Source organism: Tenrec ecaudatus, chromosome X (assembly GCF_050624435.1).
Source record: "Tenrec ecaudatus isolate mTenEca1 chromosome X, mTenEca1.hap1, whole genome shotgun sequence".
In the NCBI taxonomy this organism is placed as follows: Eukaryota; Metazoa; Chordata; class Mammalia; order Afrosoricida; family Tenrecidae; genus Tenrec; species Tenrec ecaudatus.
This window is the reverse complement of record NC_134548.1, coordinates 167,307,272-167,326,673: the sequence shown is the minus strand read 5'-3', so window position 1 is coordinate 167,326,673 and position 19,402 is coordinate 167,307,272. Positions and strand designations below refer to the sequence as shown.

General features: G+C 47.4%; 1 protein-coding gene across 1 annotated transcript in view; it reads left to right on the top strand.

Moving 5' to 3' along the window:
• The first annotated feature begins 891 nt into the window (after positions 1–891).
• Positions 892–19,402, top strand: part of MECP2 (methyl-CpG binding protein 2) — a 46,492-nt gene continuing 27,981 nt past the window's right edge. The window contains exon 1 of the mRNA XM_075539486.1: positions 892–1,059. Coding sequence (XP_075395601.1) covers positions 989–1,059 — 71 coding nt within the window. The 5' untranslated portion in view covers positions 892–988. The remainder of the gene's footprint in view (positions 1,060–19,402) is intronic.

The following is a 19,402-nucleotide window of genomic DNA, read 5'->3' as shown; positions in this document are numbered from 1 at the left end:
ACACAGCACCAGGACCATGGGATGAACTAGATGTTGAATAGGTATCTGGATAGGATCAGGTTAACAAACAGTCATGTTCTGAACACCACGTTCGTTAAAGCTGTTCTCGTGCTCATAAATATTTTCCAGACATAGAATCACAGGATCTCAGCTCCCCAGTCCGTTCTAGAAAATCTTCCCTCTCATCTCCCTTACAGGCAGAGTGATGTCTACACCTCAATCAAACCATCCCTTCCAACACTGCAGGTTCTCGCCGGCCTTATCCGGCATCCTCTTTCCCCTCTCTGAGCTCCAAGAAGTCAGGGTCCGTGATTTGTCAGCCCAGTGCCCACCCTCTGAAGATCTGGTACTAGGCAGGCTCAAATTAAAGAATGCCTTGGGTAGGCCTCTGGAACCAAGGTCCTTAGGCTTTGCCAACGTCAAGCAACTTCACAAGCTTCTACGAAGGGAGGGATCGTGAGAAAATGCGAGAGTAGTGAAACAGTTATCTAGGAGCGCTTCAAGGGTTTTTGTTCGGTGGACCAACCTACCAGACCGACCACACAGACAAGAGATCGCGCCTAGGCCTTCGCTGGCCCTAATATCCGCAAGGGCCTATTAATCCCTAGCACTCAAATTCCGCCCACTAAACCAACCCCTCAGGCGCTCAGCCGCCTCTTTTTCACAAATGACGGCCTGCGGCAGCCAATCAACATCTGACCTGGAGTTCTGCCCCCTTTTCCCTAGTCGTAATTGGCAGGCGCTCTCGCCAATAGACGGCTACGTCTCAAAAGACCCGCCCCCTCCAGGCCACTTCAGCCAATAGCGAGAGGATTCTGGCGATGCGTAGGCGGCCGTGGTCTGAGGCGGGGCGCGGGCGCGCAGGTGCAGCAGCGAGCAGGCCGGACAGGAGGGCGGGGTGCGACGTCGGCCGTGCGGGGTCCCGGCGTCGGTGGCGCGCGCACTCCCTCCTCTCGGAGAGAGGGCTGTGGTAAAAGCCGTCCGGAAAATGGCCGCCGCCGCCGCCGCCGCCGCCGCGCCGAGCGGAGGAGGAGGAGGAGGAGGCGAAGAGGAGAGACTGTGAGTGGTACCGCTGAGGCCGCGGGCGGGGACCCTTCCTTGGGGGAGGGGGGCAGGGGCGGGACGTGGCGCGGGAGGGGCCCGCGGGCTCGGGCGGCTCGGCTGGCGGATGGCGTCCCTCCTCTCTTCTCCCCCTCCCCCGCCTGCCGCCTCCATTGGTGGCTCCCCCTCAGCCCGTCATTCGCGCTCACGGGTGACCGTCTTCGCCGCGATCTCGTGAGCCCGCCGCCCGGGCCGCTCAGGCCTTCTGCCCCACTTCCTCCCGCCCTCCGCGCATCCCGGCTCCGCGTACGCCTCTGTCGCCAGGCTGCGCTGGGCTCCACCGACAGGGGCTGCGCGCATCCTGCCCTTCTCGGGGCTCCGGGCTGCGGCGTCATCGCGCGCCCGCGCCCCCGGCCTCCCTGGCTCGCGCTCGCCCCTGCCCTCCCTCCCGAGCCCCCTCTCCCGTTATCCCCCCCCCCAACCAACCCAGCGGCGCGCCTGCGCAGTCCGCCTCCCGTCGGGAGAGTGCGCCACAAGGGCTCCTGCGCGCTCACCCCGCATTCCCAGGCGCGGCCTCCCCCTTCTCGCTGCTCCAGACTCGGAGCCCCCACTGGAAGCCAGGCCACCTCGCCGCTCCGATTCCCGCTTAGCGACACAAGGAGGCGGGAGTTAATGTCCCCCCACCCAAGGGGCTGGACATAGTGTGCCACCCCCTGCCACTCATCTTAAAGAGGGCGCCTGGTCCCTCTTGGGCCCTGGGTCGGGGACTGTTTGTCCGCCTCCCAGGAGACTATTTGGACGTGAGCATACCCCATCCCCTGGGTGCCCCACGCTTTGGGGGAGCTCCGCGACTTTGGGATTGGAGTGCTTGCCTGTCCCCTGTCACCAGCGCGCCTCTAGTTACATAAGTGTCGTGGGACACAGTATATCCAGGCGCCCACAGCCTGGAGCGGCCGGCGTCTGCTACCAGCTGTGACCAGCTCTGGGCTGGCTGGGCTCTTGCTGCGCCTGGAAGTTGAGTCCTTTCGCCTGCATCCTAACCGGATCACCCCAACTGGAGCTCAGTGACTTTTCTGTGACAGTAGCAGTGACTCTCTGGTTTTGTGCTGACTGCATAAGGTCATTCTGGAGAGCCTGAGAAGACTGACCCTCGGCTGGTGACCCTGCCGAGGACAAACCTGAGCGGAGGAGATGGCAGGGCTCCCTTTTCCACCTTGGTGACGGTGGCTTTGTCGACTGCGCTCGGGTGTGGGCTGGTGGCAACAGAGCTGGGCTCCGCCGCAAAATGGATCGTCCTGACTCATGGTGATGTTCCCAGCAATGCGAACGGGGTTCTGCGGGACCAGCGAGCCCACTGGGCAGGTCACCAGGCAGCTGTGGGGGTGGGTGACTGGTGGCAGTGGTCTCCTACGCTTTACTCTGGGGCCGTGGGGAGTGGACTGCTCAGCAGAAGTGTACCGGTTCCCAGTAAAATGACCGGGCTTGGACTTGGGTGTGCTGGGAGACTTGGGGGACAGGCTTATTAATCGGGATAGATGCTTCAAATCCCAGTCAGGAAACATCAGAAAGGCTTGATTTTCTCTTTGTACCTGAGCCCAGGTGACTCGCAGAGAGCACTTTGGGCGGTGTAAGGGACAGTGGACTTTTGTCCACCCTAACACAGTCATAGCAGGTAGATGGGAACCCTGTATACCCATCCTCGTGGGTGGGATGGGACTAGGGCTGTTTGCCTTTAGTCGTTGAGGAGAAGGAGCCTGCCTCCCCCAGCCCCAGCCCAGCTCCTTAAACAGCACTGCAGCATCCTCCCAAAGCTTGTTTTCTCGGGAGGAGGGTCTGGTGGCACATGTGTCTGTACCCTATTCTAAGACCTCGGCGTGGCGGGCTTTCAGTCTAGAGGAAATCCAGTGCCCTGGTATGGAGTCAACTCAACTAGGACAGAGTAAAACTACCCCACAGGGTTTCTAAGGCTGTCATCTTTACGGAGCACACTGCCACAGCTGGTAGGTTCAAACTGGTGTCTTATGGTTGGCAGCAGGGCTCTTAACCTCTGCGTCACTTGGGCTCCTCGAAACTGGCATTTGCCCTGTCTGCCTGTGAGCTGGTGGGCTCCTTAAGCAGGACGGGGCCTCTGGTTTGGTGTCTATACGCTTGCGGCTCGCTCGCATCTAGTTCACGTAGCTGCCTCTTGTGTCTGTCTTGTGGTCACCTCTTTTGGGCTCCTCAGGACTGTTTTCATGCTGGGTGCTGTGGCTTGGAATTCTTGCCCCTTTATCAAGTGAATGAGGGTTTGGAAGGGACCAGCCTGGCAACAGGCTGGGCCCTACAAAGAAGCCCCCGGCCACAAAGGAGCTACGAGAGGTTGGTGGTAAAATAAAATTGAAAAAGCATTGCATTTCTCTCCAAACTTTTCGAAGTCCCTTCTTGGTTGGTTAGGATCAGCCCATGGTGAGGCACCCTCCTGACCTGGCCTCTGCAGTGATTGGTCCAACTTCCCCAAGAGCAGTTGTCCTGGCCCTGCCACACAGCTGTGATGGTGAACGCCACTCTCACTTGAGTAGTTTGATTGCCAGGCCGGCTCTAACTTGTCCTAGTGCTCCTGTACCAGCCCTTCCCAGGCCAGCTGCTACTGTCATGGCTGTGCCTTGAAAGTGTGTGTGAGCAGTGGCTGCTTGGGCTGGCTAGCCTCTCTAGGGCCTGATGAAGTGGTCGTAGTGTGCATGGTGGGTGGGCTACATTTGGGGCATATGCTTCGGCCTTTGTAATGTCTTCAGAGGGATGTGACAGTGACAGGTAGCTAGGGTGCAGTCACCACAGTGGCTGGTTCTGTACATCACCTATGAAGCTGGTGGGATGAGCCTCAGGCAAGGCTCGCTCCTTAGGAACTGATGGGATCAGGTATGTGGACTTGCCCTCACTGCCTCCCTGTGGCTCTCACCGTCCCTGTTCTCATCCTCTGGCGTGTTTTTATTTTGTTTTGTTGTTTTGATGGCATCTTGAACAAGTCCATGATCTTGAACTAGCAGAGATGGAAGGAACCTTGGTCTAGCATCCTTATTTTATAAGGAAAATGGTTGATGCTTCCTGAGTCTCAGGCTACCACCAGGGTACCTTTGACTTTCTAGGGATGGCTGCAGTGGCGGCTCGGGTACTTGCCTGCCTGGAGGTAAACTCCTCTCTGACTAGCGTGCACATGGGACCAGCCCAGCCAGGGCCCCTTGATTAGTTGGTTAGGGGGATGGGGGTTAGAGGGTAGGCGGGAACAGTATATATCTTCTGGACAAAAAATGTAGCGGCAGAAGTACTTTTTGGAACTTGGGCTCCAAAGTAAAAGGGCAGTGACCAGAGGAGACTGGGGCTAATAGATATCTTGTCTCACTGGTCTAGTAGGGTTGCCATTAGTGCTGCTGCTCACGTGGGCTTCAAGCCCCTTGAGGCAGCATCACACACCTCTTTGCAACACGTCAGCTGTTTGGACGGGGGACACTGGCCTCTTGACCTCACGTGTTCTTTCTGGGACAGCAGGTTGAGGCTGCATGTTCTCTTGCACACATCTTTGCTCCCAGAATATTTCTGTGTGACTTGGTGGCAGCAACACTTGGCAGAGATCACCATGAATGGTAGGCTTTACAGTCATGTCAAAGTGGTGCCTAACAGTGATGAGACTTGTGTATGTCTCTGTGGCCAGGAGGGAGCCTTTCTGTGTGTGCTGGGCCCACTGGGCACCAGCTTAGCACTCTGTGTGTGCATCTTCACGATGTCCCAATTTGCCCTGGGAAGAAGGTCGTGCACACAATGGGGACTTTCAACTTACAATTTTCTTTGTTTTAGGCTCCATAAAAGTACAGCTCATCAGCTCCTGCTTTGATGTGACATGTGACTCCCCAGAATACACCTTGCTTCTGTAGACCAGCTCCAGCAGGATCCCATGGTAGCTGGGATGTTAGGGCTCAGGTAAGTAACCTTCCTTTTTTTTTTTTTAGTATATGTCCTGGTTTGGCCATCTGTTTTTAAAGAAAAAAAAGGAACAAAAAAAAGAAATCCCACTCTTGGACAGTATCAAGTGCCCCACAGACTACAGATGGGACTGTGCCAAACTGTGCCATATAATAAAAAAAAGTCACTTCCCTGAGCCCTGAACGGTCCATTTGGGTAGGGTTCCTTGGTAGCCACAGTGTGATGCGGGGGCAGGTGGCAGAGTACAGCTGAACTGGTGGACCTGCCCGTTCCCTGTACCAGCGCCTGCTGCTGCTCCCCTGTCCAGGGCCCCAGTCGCCCCTGTAGCTTTGTCTTCAAGGCATGGCTCATTGGTGTGTGGGCGGCAGCGGCCCGGAGCACTGTAACCTCCCTGGGCCATAAGTAGACGCCAGAGCAGCAGGCTTTGGGCAGAGCTGGGGTTTCAAGTTGTTTTTAGGCCTGGGGCTCAGGTGAGGGGGGCACCGTGTGCATACTTCATTTGGGGGTGTCATCTCTCCACGGCTGGGCCACACTGGGTCTTCTGACCCCTGGATTGCAAACGTTCATCGTGGTGAGGCAGACCAGTGGTTGTCACAGGCACTGCCAGTGTTTCCTGCTCCGATCAAGGAGCCAGTAGCTGGAGCTTTTGAAGCCGGGCCTGGTGGGCCCAGTTGGCGGAGAGTGGACACTGGACAGAGGCAGAATTTTGTACCTCCCTCTGCTTTGGTTCCTCTCCTGGTCCTGTGACTCCAGTTGTCATTCCCCTTCACTACTAAGGCCTGTGCCCCAGGCCACATGTACAGGCCGTTCTTTGTGCTCCAATGGATGTGTGTTGGTGGGAGTTGCGTGGTGAACACTCCGTGCATTGTCTCCACGATGCTGTTGCCTGAATGTAATCTGGGGAGTGAAGGCTTTCTTCTGGTCAGCTTTAGGCCTTGATGTTCTTGTTCTCCCCGCACGAATGCATTGTTAAGACAGGCATTGGAGAGAGTATACAGTTTCTCTAAAGAAATGTAGACAGTCCAAATGTTTTCTTCAAAAAGGATCCCATTACTTATTAATGGGAAGGACATGGCCATTTGAGCTTCAAGGAACTTTGAGGAGAGTTTGTCAAGGCCCAAGCCTCTCCTTAGTTCGGTGCTTGATAACTTACCATTTCTCCTTCTTTTTAAGATGTGACCAAAAAAAAAGATGTGACAAAATCCTGTATGCTTTTATAGAAAATCTATGAAGGTCCCTTGAATAAAGAGCTGACAGCTCCCCGCTGGTCTTAGGTTTAATATAGAGCCTTCTCCACCTTCTCCTCGGGCAGTAGCAATGTGTGCTGATACTAGACATAATTTCATTATGGGCTGCCGTCTGGGAGAACTACATCTAGAGAAAGACCCACTTTCCTGTGCCCTTTTCCCAGAGTGGGGCCATCTTTGTGCTCCTGAGTATTAGGACATAGAAGCTCAACAATTGACTGTATTGTGTCTTGTGAGCTGTCTGCTTATGTTCTGCTCCACTCTCCCCTTTTAAATGGATTTGTAAGAACTCAGTGAAGTACGGATAGTCATTCTTTTCAGTGTGCAAATATTTTCCTGCTTTGTCATAAATCTTGGTTTTACTTGTCGTTTTAACATGTAAAACATCTGTTAGGCTTTCTTGTACTTTTTTGCTGAAAAAATCTTTTTGACGTTAACAGATAATCCTTCATCCTAAAATTAAAAAGTCCTTAATTTATTAGTCACATACAGAAGATTATAGGTAAATTTCCTATGTTTTTCTTAGTTTTTAAAATACCTTAGACTATAGTGAGGTCTCAATCTGATTGACCAGCGGCTCACAGCCAGCTATTGAGTGTTTCCCTTTGTCATATGCAAAAGTCTTCAAGTGAAAAAATAATCTGTCAAACACTTTCCTATGTTCTTCATAAAATTACTCTTTCTAGGTGTTTTCTATGTGATACTTACTGGCAGGGCTGTTAGCAGATAGCCATTTATTCATCTACCAACATTTGGGCACCTGATTTGAGCTACGGATGGTGCTGAGCTGTGGAGGCTGTGCTGACCTCCTCCTCTGAGGGTGGGTGGAGGGAGACAGACGGGTGGGAAGGGGACAGACACAGGAGTAATGTTGCCAGCTGGCTAGAGTGCTTATTCTGGAAGATTCAAGGAGAGAGTGGGTCTCTGCAGAAGTGTCTTATGTAAAGCTGCCCAGGTGTTTGCGTGAGCTTTAGGTGTTGCAGGGCTGTTGCTTTCTTCTCTGATGTCACTGTGGGCCAGCCGCTTTTTGCCTTAAAGTATGAGGAGAGCCTTTGGGAACAGTTATCTGCTTACTCAGCTTTGTTGTGGTGGACTAAAAGTGACAAAAACGATAATTTGAAACATTTTTGTGATAGCTGATCCTATGAAGCTGACTTTAGGTAACTATTCTAAGAGGAGTGGATGTCATTTTGTAATTTGCAGCATTTGACTCTTAGAAATAGCCTCTGAAGTGGAGTCCTGATCTGGACTGAGAATCCTTTTTTACTTAAAGGATATGGCATAGAAAGTGATTGAAAATTAGGGCAAAGGTTTATTGTATGAGACTGCTGGTGGTTGTGGGGCTTATTTCTAAATTTCAAGATGGTGGAAGCTCTCCTGCTATACTAGGCTGTCCAGGTTCCTCCCTGGAAGCAGCTACCATTAATCTTTATTGCATGTGTATGTATCTTTTAGGCACGTACACATTTGTGCACCTTCACAAATATACACACAAGTCTGTGTGTGCTTACTACACAGTAAAACACTTTTGAGTTTGTGGTGCTCCCCTTCCTTTCTGTGTTGCCAAGACTACTCTGTCATTCTCTTAAGTTCCTTAACTTAGCCCGCCAGTTTTCTAGTGATGAGTCCTTGGTTCCCGCCAGACGATCACAGATGCCACAGTGAGTCTCCCCATAGGCCCCTGTGCTCGTTGGCCAATTTCCCTGGAGGGTCAGTTCCTAGAAGAGAGCGGTTTGGATCCTAGGGTGTGTGTCTTCAACTTGGGTCAGAGTGCTGCATCAGCAGTGGCCTGGAATCACAGGGTTTGTCATGGAAAGCCTCTGTGGGGTTGTGACTGCTCATGGCACCGAAAGCAGGGAGGAAATACCAAGGGGCCAAAAGTTCGAGGAAAAACAGACTGAATGGATAACGGGGTTTCCCTGAACCTTTGGAAGCCTCCAGGTGTTGGCTAGAAAGTGAAGCTTGGAAGTCTTCGCTTGGGCATGTGTAACTTTTACTGATCGGCAGGGCCCAGGACTTGGCCCTTCAGTCAGTTCTCATTTCTGAATCGAGATGAAAACAAGTTGTTTTTCTTTGGGGACAGTGGAAAGTGGTGGCTGCTCCTTGAGGCTTGGACTTGGGCTCTCTTGGGTTAGGGCTCGGTTCCATTGTGACAGACAAGGAGTGTGCTGGGCGGGCTTCCTCGGCAGGTTGGTTGTGTGTCTTTTGTCCTCTCGTCACTTCAACAGGTTGCTCCTGAAACCCAGAAAGAAACCTCAGAGATAGTTCTACCTAGTTGGGGGGTGGGATCAGGGAAGAGAATTTTGAAACCTGACCCGAGAGCTGAAGACGATGTGTGAGTGGGGGATGAATTTTCCTGGTGGTCTGTGATAGCTCCAAGGGCACCAGGTGAGCTTTCTGTGAGTGTGGCACCTTCTCAGATGCCCGGCGGGGGTGGGGGTGGAGGGACTCTGTCCAGACACCTGGTCCCTTTGCACCTGTTTCACAGGTCATCTGGGACCCTCCAGGAGTCTACTTGGTACTGAACCTGGTGATGGAAAGACTGTGAGGCAAGCCCTTGTCCTTGCCCTCCTCCGCACCCTGCTGTCCCTTGCTCCAGGCTCCCAGCAGTGCTCCAGTGTCAGGTGGCAGCTGCTCTTGTGCTTACCAGCCAGGCGTCCTATGTCACTGGTTTGCCCTGTTTGCGTCAGCTTTCTTTTATGAAACCACAAATACGAGAGCTCCAGCTAAGTCCTACCCCGCCTTCTTCTGTCTATTCCGCTCCCAGAGGCAGCATGCAGTCTGGCAGTGACATGAGTCCCTTCGTCATGTTGACAATATTTAAGCCTTGACCAGGGTTCCACTGTATGTCTCCTGCCAACTGGCCTTTTCCACTCGCTTTTCACTCAAGTGCCGTGCCTCCTCCCACTACCCAAACAGGCTTGTGCCGGCAGCTCCCTGGTACGCGAGGGAGCAGGATTGGCATCTGCTTTGTTAATAATCCTTAGGTCCTTTTAACCAAGGAGGAGATATTTTGTTTGTGTTTCCAAAAGCTTTTCACCCAAAAGGCCCCCATTTTCTAGACTTGTTTCTAGGGCAGTTCCATGGGTTTATTTGTAGATATGGAAGAAAGGCGAATGTCGGCGGTGTCACTTGAGTTGCTCCTAGTTGCTGAGAGCCGTCTGCAGTGACTCTGGACTTGGCCCTGCGACTTAAGGCTGCACATTTTTAATAGGGTGTCTCTTCCATTTTTCTACTCATATTTGGTAACTAATTTTTAATTATATATTTTGGTGCGTTTCTGGAGTTTGTGCTTTTGTAAACAGCAGAAGGTATTCTTCCATATTAAGTACTAATTTTCTCTAATATTTTCGGCTGTTTTTGGAATTACACTTGGCAAATAAAATAGCCAAGTGTCTGCAGTTGTGACAGTTTGTATTTTTCTTCCTTTTGACTAAATAATTCTAGTGCATTTTGTCTAGCCTTGGAAGAACATGGGAATAATTAAAGTCAGAATACTTAAAATGGCATTGGAGAAGGTCAAAAGTCTGTTTTTAAAGTGGTGTCATTCTATTAAAAGGTTGCTAAAGCTTGAAAGCAGCTGTATATCTGTTACCCTTCCATGTGGTTTCCAAAAGCAAACTCACTGCTGTCGAGGGGATGCTGACTCATAGCAACCCCATAGGACAGTGTAGAACTGCCTTCTCTGAGTTTCCAAGGCTGTAACTCTTTATGGGAGTAGGAAGCCTGGGTTTTCTCCTGAGGAGCATTTGGGGATGTTGAAATTAATATTCCGAAGTATAACCATTGCACCATAGTTATTAGGCTGACATTTTAGAAAAGGCACAAAGGCAAAACGTTAAAATCACTCCAGAATTATTTCCTGATGGCAAAGATTATTGTTAGTTGGTGTATATTTTTCTAGGCCAAGACCTCGGTCTGGGACTATGGATTCTGGGGATTAAGAATTAATCTGGGCTTGAGAATTCAAGGCTGGGAAAGACACTGCATCTCAATTTTCACTGGCCTCAAACTGAAAATTGAGCTCTCTCAAAGGTGAATATAGGAGTATCTGTGACTTTGTCATCAGTGATGTTAGATGGCTTCCTACCGTGTGACAGTGGTCACAGGCACTTTGAAGTATTATGCTCATCACTACATCAAATGCAGGGTGGGTATTGAGAACCAACTCTCCCACTCCACTGCCAGCAAGTCAATTCTAACGCATAGCAATCCTAGGGGTAGAGTTTCTGAGGCTATAAATCTTACAGGAGTGGACAGCGACCTTCATCTTTCTCTAGAGGAGTGGCTAGTAGATTTGAACCGCTGGCCTTGCAGTTAGCCTAGCCTACAGCACCACCTGGGCTCCTTAGACCCACTTCTAGAGGTTTTTTTTAATCATTTTATTGGGGCCTCATACAACTCATCACAATCCATGCATACATCAATTGTATAAAACACATTTGCTTTCCACTTAAGTTAGAGTTTGTTATTTAATGGCTTAATAAAGCAGCCCATTTTGCTCATCAATGTTTTGTTAATCAATTACTATGCATTTCAAAGTATTCTGAGCAGGAGACGACGTCATGGCTGAAAGAGGTGAGGCATGCCTGTTCCATATAGGTGACCCTACATGCAGCTACAGGTATCGAAGCACTTGGGATGGGGTGGGAGGCCCAGAAAAGCCTCAAGCATGGCCATAATGCATGGCCCCCAAATGACCTGTAAAGCTTAGTTTAGTGTTTTATCATAGCCAATATTTACCAACAGTTCTGTAGATCTCATGCAGTCTGATGCATCACACACTATTAACCTTTACTTAATAGCATATATGTTGGTTGGTGACTAATAGCCCCAAAGTAACTGCTGCTTTTAGCATTTCAGACATCCTTCCAGAGTCTTCCTTCTGCACCTGTGCCCATGCAGACTTTTAACTCCATAGAATCATACAGTCTGTGCTGTACTAACCTGCCTTCTTCCTTCAAAATTGTTGTTGATCCCTTACCATGTCAGTAAATAAAGATTTATAGTGTCTTTTCCCAAAATGAAAAAAAAAATAAACCTTGTGTTTTCTGATTATAAAAGTGATGAATGTTGATTGAAATAGTACCCAGACAACATCAGAAGTGGAAAAGGAAAGGCTGCTCCTTCACTCTTGGGCATCTGAGACCTTTCCTTGCAGGGCTCTCCTGAGCCCCACTTATCACAACCCTTTGCCATCGCCACTGGACTTGCTGCAGTGACCAGTCCCAAACAGAAGCCCACCGATTTCCCTACTCCACCTCCAATTCCACCTCCAGTGTCCTGATCCAGAATTCCTAGCACCATCCTTGGAGGAGGGGGGAAGCAGTGCAAAGCCTGTGCAATGGCAACTGAGGAATTTGCAAGAATCCTCCAGGCTGGGAGAGAGGGATTGGGGTTCCAGAGGTTGACAGGGTAAGTTCAGTGCAGGAGCTGGTGTATTAGCGTAACGACAGTAGGCAGCTGGTGAAGGCTTGGGGATTGCATTTTGAATTATCAAAATACTGCAATCGCTTGGTCACAAGTCAGAAGGACTTGTGAGATAGACAGTGGTCTCCCTTTCCTGCCAGGCTAGTTTTGTGTTGAGTTCTTTTGATAGTTACCTTCAAAGCAAAATCAAACGTTTACACATTTTTCTTGGTTTGCCAGCTTTGGGGGATTGTATTAATTCCCTGAGTGGAAGATGGGCTTACATTATCTGCCCCATAGGCATTTCTACACACTCTTTCTCTGACTTTGAAATGATCTTGTTCCATAGACTTTCAACTGTAGTTTAAAGACAGGGGCAGTAAGGGCCCTATTTGCCACCTGCAGTTTCCTCTCTTAAAAGCTGCTACATTGTTAAAATTGCTAACATTTCTGTTTTGCCCTGCAACCACATCCCAGTCACAGGTTAATTGAGGGAAAGAGGTAATAAACATAATTTACATTAGTGTTACCTGTTCTCAAATTTCATTTTTGATAGGTCTAGCTGCACTGTCATTGAACTACTCGGAGGAGAATGACCAATCAAGGGCATATGGAATCTCTGGTCTTAGACCATCATCTTCTTAAAACCATTGCCAGACTTTAATCGATTTCCTTTTTGGATCTTGCCATGTTTAGCTTTTTGTTTTCCTCACTGTTTCTAATCGCTTTTTTCTGTAATATTCCTTGATCTTGTTTTAAAAATTCTGCCATGCTATTGATTTCCTGTAATTATCTCCCTCTCTCCCTTTTCTTTCGAGCTTTCCATCCTTTTCTAGTCTGAACAAGCATTTTCCTTTCCAGATTGCACTCGGCTGCCACTCTGGAGTTTCCCTTTGTTGATCTTTTGGGCTGGAAACACTGTTTCCCAGAACGCAGGTCTTCCTTTTACTTAGCTTCCTTTATCCTCTGGACTACATCTGTTTAAAAAAAGGAAAAAACGTGTGGGGACACCATCTGACCTCTGACTCCTCAAGTGGGGGAAAAGGAGCATCAGCCCTGAGGCTGCGTTTGGGAAAAACAAACACCCACACCCCCTTCCTTAGCAATCAGCCCTCTCACAGCACTCTGCTTCTCAGCTGGCTTCCATAATCGCCACACAGAACACAGACCATACATAAGATTAGAGGAGTTTATTAGACAAGTTAACAGGTACTTCTGGATCAGAAATGCTCCGGACACAGTCCTTCCAGACAAGGCAGCCTCTTCTTTACTGCAACCCCGCTTTACCTTGCTTGGGCAGTGTTGCAAAGCTTTCAGGTGCTGCTGATAAATGCCTAAAGGCCCTCCATGAGCCTCAACCTGAATGTGCTGGGTTCTAGCTCTGTGGGTCAGTAAACCTAGCTTCCCATTTTAGTACATCATTCCACAAACAAGCCTTCTGGTGGAAGGCCACTCAATTTACTCCCTGGGCCAAGAAGCCTATTGCTCTGGCTTTTAGTTCTGGTGCTCCTGTTCCTCTGGTACCACAACTTTCCGTCTCTGGATTGAAGAGGTTTAATGCATAAGAATCTCAGGGTCCAAGAGATGCACTTCATTCCTGCCTTTTCTTACTCCCTGGTAGTGAAAGCTCACCTGCCGGCACTCCCTGAAGTGGCTCCTTTTAAACAGCAGGATGGCAACACTGACCAATCCCTTATTTGATTTCCAAGTTTGTATAATCACAATTAACCCTGTTAACGATCACGAGAGAATTATACAATCCTATCAGTATCTTCCCCCACCTTCCTTCAGGAAATTGTCATTTTGTGGGAGTTACAAAGACTACTGTTAGAAGAGCCAATTAAACAATTCACTGCACTGCAGCATCTTTACATGCCTTGCTAGGCTAGGGTTCATGGGTAGTAAATTATAGTGGCTACCACTGTTACCCTATTTCCACTCTCTTATTTTTAACAGAACCCTGATATTGTTTGCCTTTTTTCTTGATGCTCAATCCAGAAGAGATCCTTATTTAGCACATCCCTACCAACTGTGGTTACAAGTTGGGCTGTGAACCATATGGTTGGTAGTTCGAAACCACCAGCAGCTCCCCGGGAGAAAAACTGGGCTTTCTACTCTCATACACAGTTAAGGTCTCAAAAACCTATAGGGGGCCGCTACGAGTCAGCATTGACTCAATGGTAGCCAGTTTGGTTTGGAGGTATATATTTTTTATTATAGTTGAACATAGACACAGAACATAACACCAATTCAGCAATTTATATAGGTATAATTTGATGGCAGTGATTATACGCTCCAATATGTGAATCCATTTTTACACAACTTTTCTGAATTGTTTCTTCCTTCATTAAAATCACGGCCCCCCTGAATTTCTTGTTTAATCTTTTGAATTTGACCAAAATTCAAAACCAAAAGTCTGTAGTACTGAAGCACCAGCGGCTCTGCAGGAGAAAGATGAGTTTTGCTCCTGTAAAGATGTACAGTCTTGAAAAGGCAAAGGGGCAGTTCTCTGGGTTAACATTGCATGTGCTAAGGAGACATTTTCTCGTATTCTCAGTGAACATACGCAACGAAGCTGCTGCTGGCAGCTCTTTTGTAACCTCAGCCTGAGGGACTAAGCTTCTAAGGACAAAGCTTACACACCAAGCGTGGTAGATCAAAGCAATGGAAAGAACCTAGGTCTCAATGCTGTTCAGTTAGTGATTGCATTGGGAGGGGAATCTCTTTTATCCCAGCACTTCCTTATGTGCAATAAGATCCCTTCTTACTGAAGTCTGTTTGAATTGGTGTTGTGTGACTTGTAACTAGAAGTATTTTAACAGATACATTTTCTTGTCTGTGGTATCTTTAGTCTACTCTTTTGTTTGCTTGAGTATGGGATTTCAAGTTGAAAATTTTCCCTCATCACTTTTGGAGACTTTGTCAGGAAGCACACAGCTGGTGCCTGTCTGGCGATGGCTATTTCCCTCTCGTCTCCTGGAAGAGTTTTGGATCTTTTTCTTTAGTGTCTTGAAATTTCACAAGAATGTGTTCAGAGTTGGGTCTTTTTCATTCAATATGCTGCAATCATTCTGTCAGTGTATTTGTGTCTTGTCAACTTTTTTCTGAAAAAGATGATACTTTCCATCTTTCTCTTTTCTCAGTTCTCAAGGAATACTTTTAATTTTTGGACCCCAAATATTAGTGTTCTATCCCAGTCTTCTTTCATAGTTTACATGTCTTGATCTTTTTCTCTGAGTTTTAGAAGATTTCATAGATTTTTTTTAAAATCCCTTCTGTTAAACTCTTATTTTGACCAAATTGTCACCTCTTCCCCCCAACCCCTTAAATTATGAGAACCTGTGTACCTCACTGCTGAGCCCCAACACAGGTGAGCATTGGTTTATAGATATATTTTATTGTTACACCGTTTGCTGAACTATCTGAAAGTAATCTGTAGACACGGCATTTCAGCTCTAAATACTGCCATGGTCTGCATGGTCGGCAGTTCAAAACCACCAGCAGCTCCTCAGGAGAAAAACTGGGCTTTCTACTCCCATAAAAAGTTATGGTCTCAGAAACCCACAAAGGGTAGCTATGAGTCAGCAGTGACTCAATGTTGTTTTTTTTTTGTATATAATAAAGGATGTGGGGGCACAGTGATTTTGGTCCCCTAGATAGAGCCAAACACCTAGTGAGATTGCTTTACTAGTTTATCTAGTCTCTGGCTAGTTTTGTCAGCATAATAGTTGAGAAAAATAACGTTCTACAGCCTAGTTTAAGTAGCATGTGGAGTTTAAAAGCTTGTGACTAGTCATCTAAGATAGAACTATTATTGTCTTCCCTCTGGTGCATGGGAATGAAGGAAACCAAATACCTAGAGGCGAAATTCCTATAAGACTAACATTAGCCAGCATGAACCATGGGCTCTTCTACCTTGAGACCAGAACTAGCCGGAGCCAGGCTGCCACTGCCTCCTAGTCTAAGTAAGGGTACAAGAGAAGCTCCTAGCTAGAGGAGAAAAGTGAACAACAAAATTCCAATTCCTAAATGCCTCTTGTAACTGTTACTCAAGTAACTAGTGTAGCTCATCATTGAAGTTCATACATTGCACTTGACTATGCTTTATTTGCCTCCTGTCATGGCTGAGATACTGATTTTTTTTAAAGCAATCAGTCCAGTTACATATAGAAGGGTCATTCTAGATTTCTGCTTTCTTATTTAACTTTGTTTATTCCTTTTAGTAATTGTAAATGGGAAGTTCATTCTACAAGCTTGTGTAGGTTAAGCACATGTGGCAAGAATATTTCCTAGATGATATGATTCATGATGCTGAGTTTTATCACTTGCCTAAAGGAGGGGTGAGTGCCAATTATTTCCAGTGATGAAGTAACTGATGGGGCTGAACTCAGGTAGTGTTATGAATGGTATATTGCACAGCCACCATTCAGGTGATAGCTTTAGTATTTATCGATGACACTACCTTGAATTATTCTTACATTGGAGGCAGCAAATGGATTTTTCTAATTTGGTCCACCTCTGTATGGTTTATTATTGGCATAGCTCTGTAAGGAACTTCCTCTCACCAAGTATTTTTTCCCTAAAAAGACAGTGTAGGTGTTTACATAAAACAAACTCAATGCCATCAAGTGATTCAGACACACTGTGACCCTGTCGGACAGAGTAAGGAGTGCCCCTCCAGGTTTCCGAGACTAATTCTTTATGGGAGCAGCCAGCCTCATCCTTCTCTCTCAGAAGCTGGTGAGTTTCAACTGTTTACCTTCAGGTGAGCAGCCCAATGAGAAACCTACTGTATCACTGAGGCTCACAGCATAAAGAGGAGCCCTGATGGCTCAGGGGGGTTAAGCACTTGGCTGATGACTGAAAGACTGGTGGTTCCCACCTACTCTGAGGGAGAAAAATGTGGTGGTCTTTCTCTATAAAGATTTATAGTATAGTCTTGGCCCGACACGATCACTGAAGACAAAGTGGGTGCATAAGCAAATGTGATGAAGAAAGCTGATGGTGCCCGGCTATCAAAAGAGATAGCGTCTGGTCTAGGGTCTTAAAGGCTTGATGGTAAACAAGCAACCATCTAGCTCAGAAGCAACAAAACCCACATGAAAGATGCACACCAGGTGTCAAAGGGATCAGGTATCAGGCATCAAACAAAAAATCATATTGTGAATGGGGGGAGTGTGGAATGGAGACCCAAAGCCCATCTGTCAGCAACTGGACATCCCCTTACAGAAGGGTCACGGGGAAAGAGAAGCCAGTTAGGGTGCAGTATAGCAACGATGAAACATAGAATTTTCCTCTAGTTTTTTAATGCTTCCTCCTTCCCTCCCCCACTATCATGATCCCAGTTCTACCTTACTAATCTGGCCGGACTAGAGAATGTACACTGGTACAGATAGGAACTGGAAACACAGGTAATTTAGGACAGATGAATCCCTCAGGACCAGTGGTGAGAGTGGTGATACCGGGAGGTGGGGTAGAAAGGGGAACTGATTACAAGGATCTGTATAGAACCCTTCCCTGGGGGGCGGACAACAGAAAAGTGGGTGAAGGGAGATGTTGGATAGTGTAAGACATGACAAAATAATAATTTATAAATTATCAAGGGTTCATGAGGGAGGAGGTGCAGGGAGGGAGGGGGAAAATGAGCTCAAGTAGAAAGCAAATGTTTTGAGAATGATGATGGCAACGAATGTACAAATGTGCTTGATACTATATATGTATGGATGGATGGATTGTGATAAGAGTTGTAGGAGCCCCCAATAAAATTATTTTTTTAAGAGAGTTACAGTCTTGGAAATGCCAGGCAGGGGTAAGTTCTTATCTATTTAGAGTCACTGTGAGTTGGATCAACTTGCCAGTAGTGGTAGTAAGGAGTCGTGGTGGCACAGTTGTCAAGCACTCAGCTGCGAATTGCTGAGTAGTTGGTTGTTTGAACTCACCAGCTGCTCCTTGGTAGAAAGTGGTGGCAGTGTGCTTCCACAAAGATGACAGACAGTCTGGGAAACCCTGTGAGACAGCTCCACCCTGCAAACATAGTCGCTGTAAAGTCAGAGCACAGGGAGTGTGGGCTGGGTCAGTTGATGCCAACTTGGAACAGGCGCACATGTGACAGAGTGAAAACTACCCTCTCCTGGACCTTCCTCACAGCTTGCTGTGCTGTGCCAGCCCATCTCCATAAGGGGCTCCTTTTCTCTGGCCCTCTACTTTATTAGGCATTTCGTCTTCTGGGACTGGTGGCGTAGTACTTTACTATAATCACTCACATACTCATTGCCATTGAGTCAGTGCTTCTAGCATAGTGGTTCTCAAACTTCCTCATGCAGTGATGCTTTCATACAGTTCCTAATGTTATGATGGCCATGCCCAACCATCAAATGATTTTCCTTGCTACTTCATCACTATCATTTTGCTACTGTTATGAATCGGGAGACTCCTGTGAAAGGGTCGTTGAACCACCAAAGGGGTCACAACCCACAAGTTGAGAACCACTGCTGTAGGACAAGGTGGAATTGTCTCCTGTGGATTTCTGAGACTATCACACTTTACAAGTGTAGAAAGTCTATTGCACTCAAGTTACTGTAATAGTTGATTAAAATAGTGGCAAAATAGCTACTCTTGTGCGTTCTCCTTGTTCTCATGGCAGTATGGAGTCCGGATGCTTTGTTGAATGTTTTATGTTCAGATCCAGCCACTATTCTTTTTTGATGTTTTCAGTGATTCCAAATTTGTCCAATGCAGATATTGGCTCTTGACCCACCCTCATTACCGAGTCTTAGCAGTTCTGAGATTTGTGATCTAAGAAAGACCATCTTCAGCAGGTATTTCTTGTGTTTCCATGGACACGCTAAACAGTTAATTGAATTGTTTGTTTGGGTTTTTTTTAATTGTTTTTAAGGCATGAAAACATTGATGCTTTTAGTTGTTATTTAACATGACTGGGTTTTTTCTTTAACTTTTCTATCTCCTTAAACTGAAAATGTTGGTTCATAATATTAACTCGTTTGCTTTATCTTACAGTATCACAAGACCAGTCTTATTACTAACAATAAAAACGCCAAAGTTTAACATATTTCTCTGCAGCTCACTGTCTTTTACTCAGAAGCCCCCTGGAAGGGAAGCTGCATCTAGTTGCTGGAGCTGGACCCTGGCTGGGTAGGACATTGGCAGGAAACTGGGACTTGGAAGAAGGGAACAGAGGACAGGGCTCCATCATCGTTTTTGTTGTCCATCTGAGCTGCTGCAAAAACAGAAACTCCCGGTTCCAGGAGCTGAGGATTCAGAGGGCAGAATTCACAGTAATCAGAATGAGTGAAATCCAGTGGAGGAGGACATCCTGGAGAGCAGAGTCCCCCAGGGAGGAGTCCTAAATTCTACAGAGAAACAGCCTAGTTCTCCTAACTGCCTGCGCAGGAAGCAGGCGCCAAGCAATCTGGCCACGGTGGGAGCATTGAACAGAAAATTCCGCTGATGTCCCCTTCCACCCAAGGAAGACGGAGTTGCCATTTAAAAAAACAAATCTATCCCAGGAGCATAACTAGATTAGAAATAAAGGGATGGGAAAAGATATACAGCTTTGCATATAGTGAATGTAGGAAAGCTAGAGTGGCTTTCCTCATTTCAAAAAAGGTAGACTTTCAAACAAAGACTGTTCCATAACGATGAAAGGGTCAATCCATCACATCAGGGAGATAGTCATAGTCAAATGTGTCTAATTACAGACTCTCCAAGTGTGTGAGAAAATTAGAGAGACA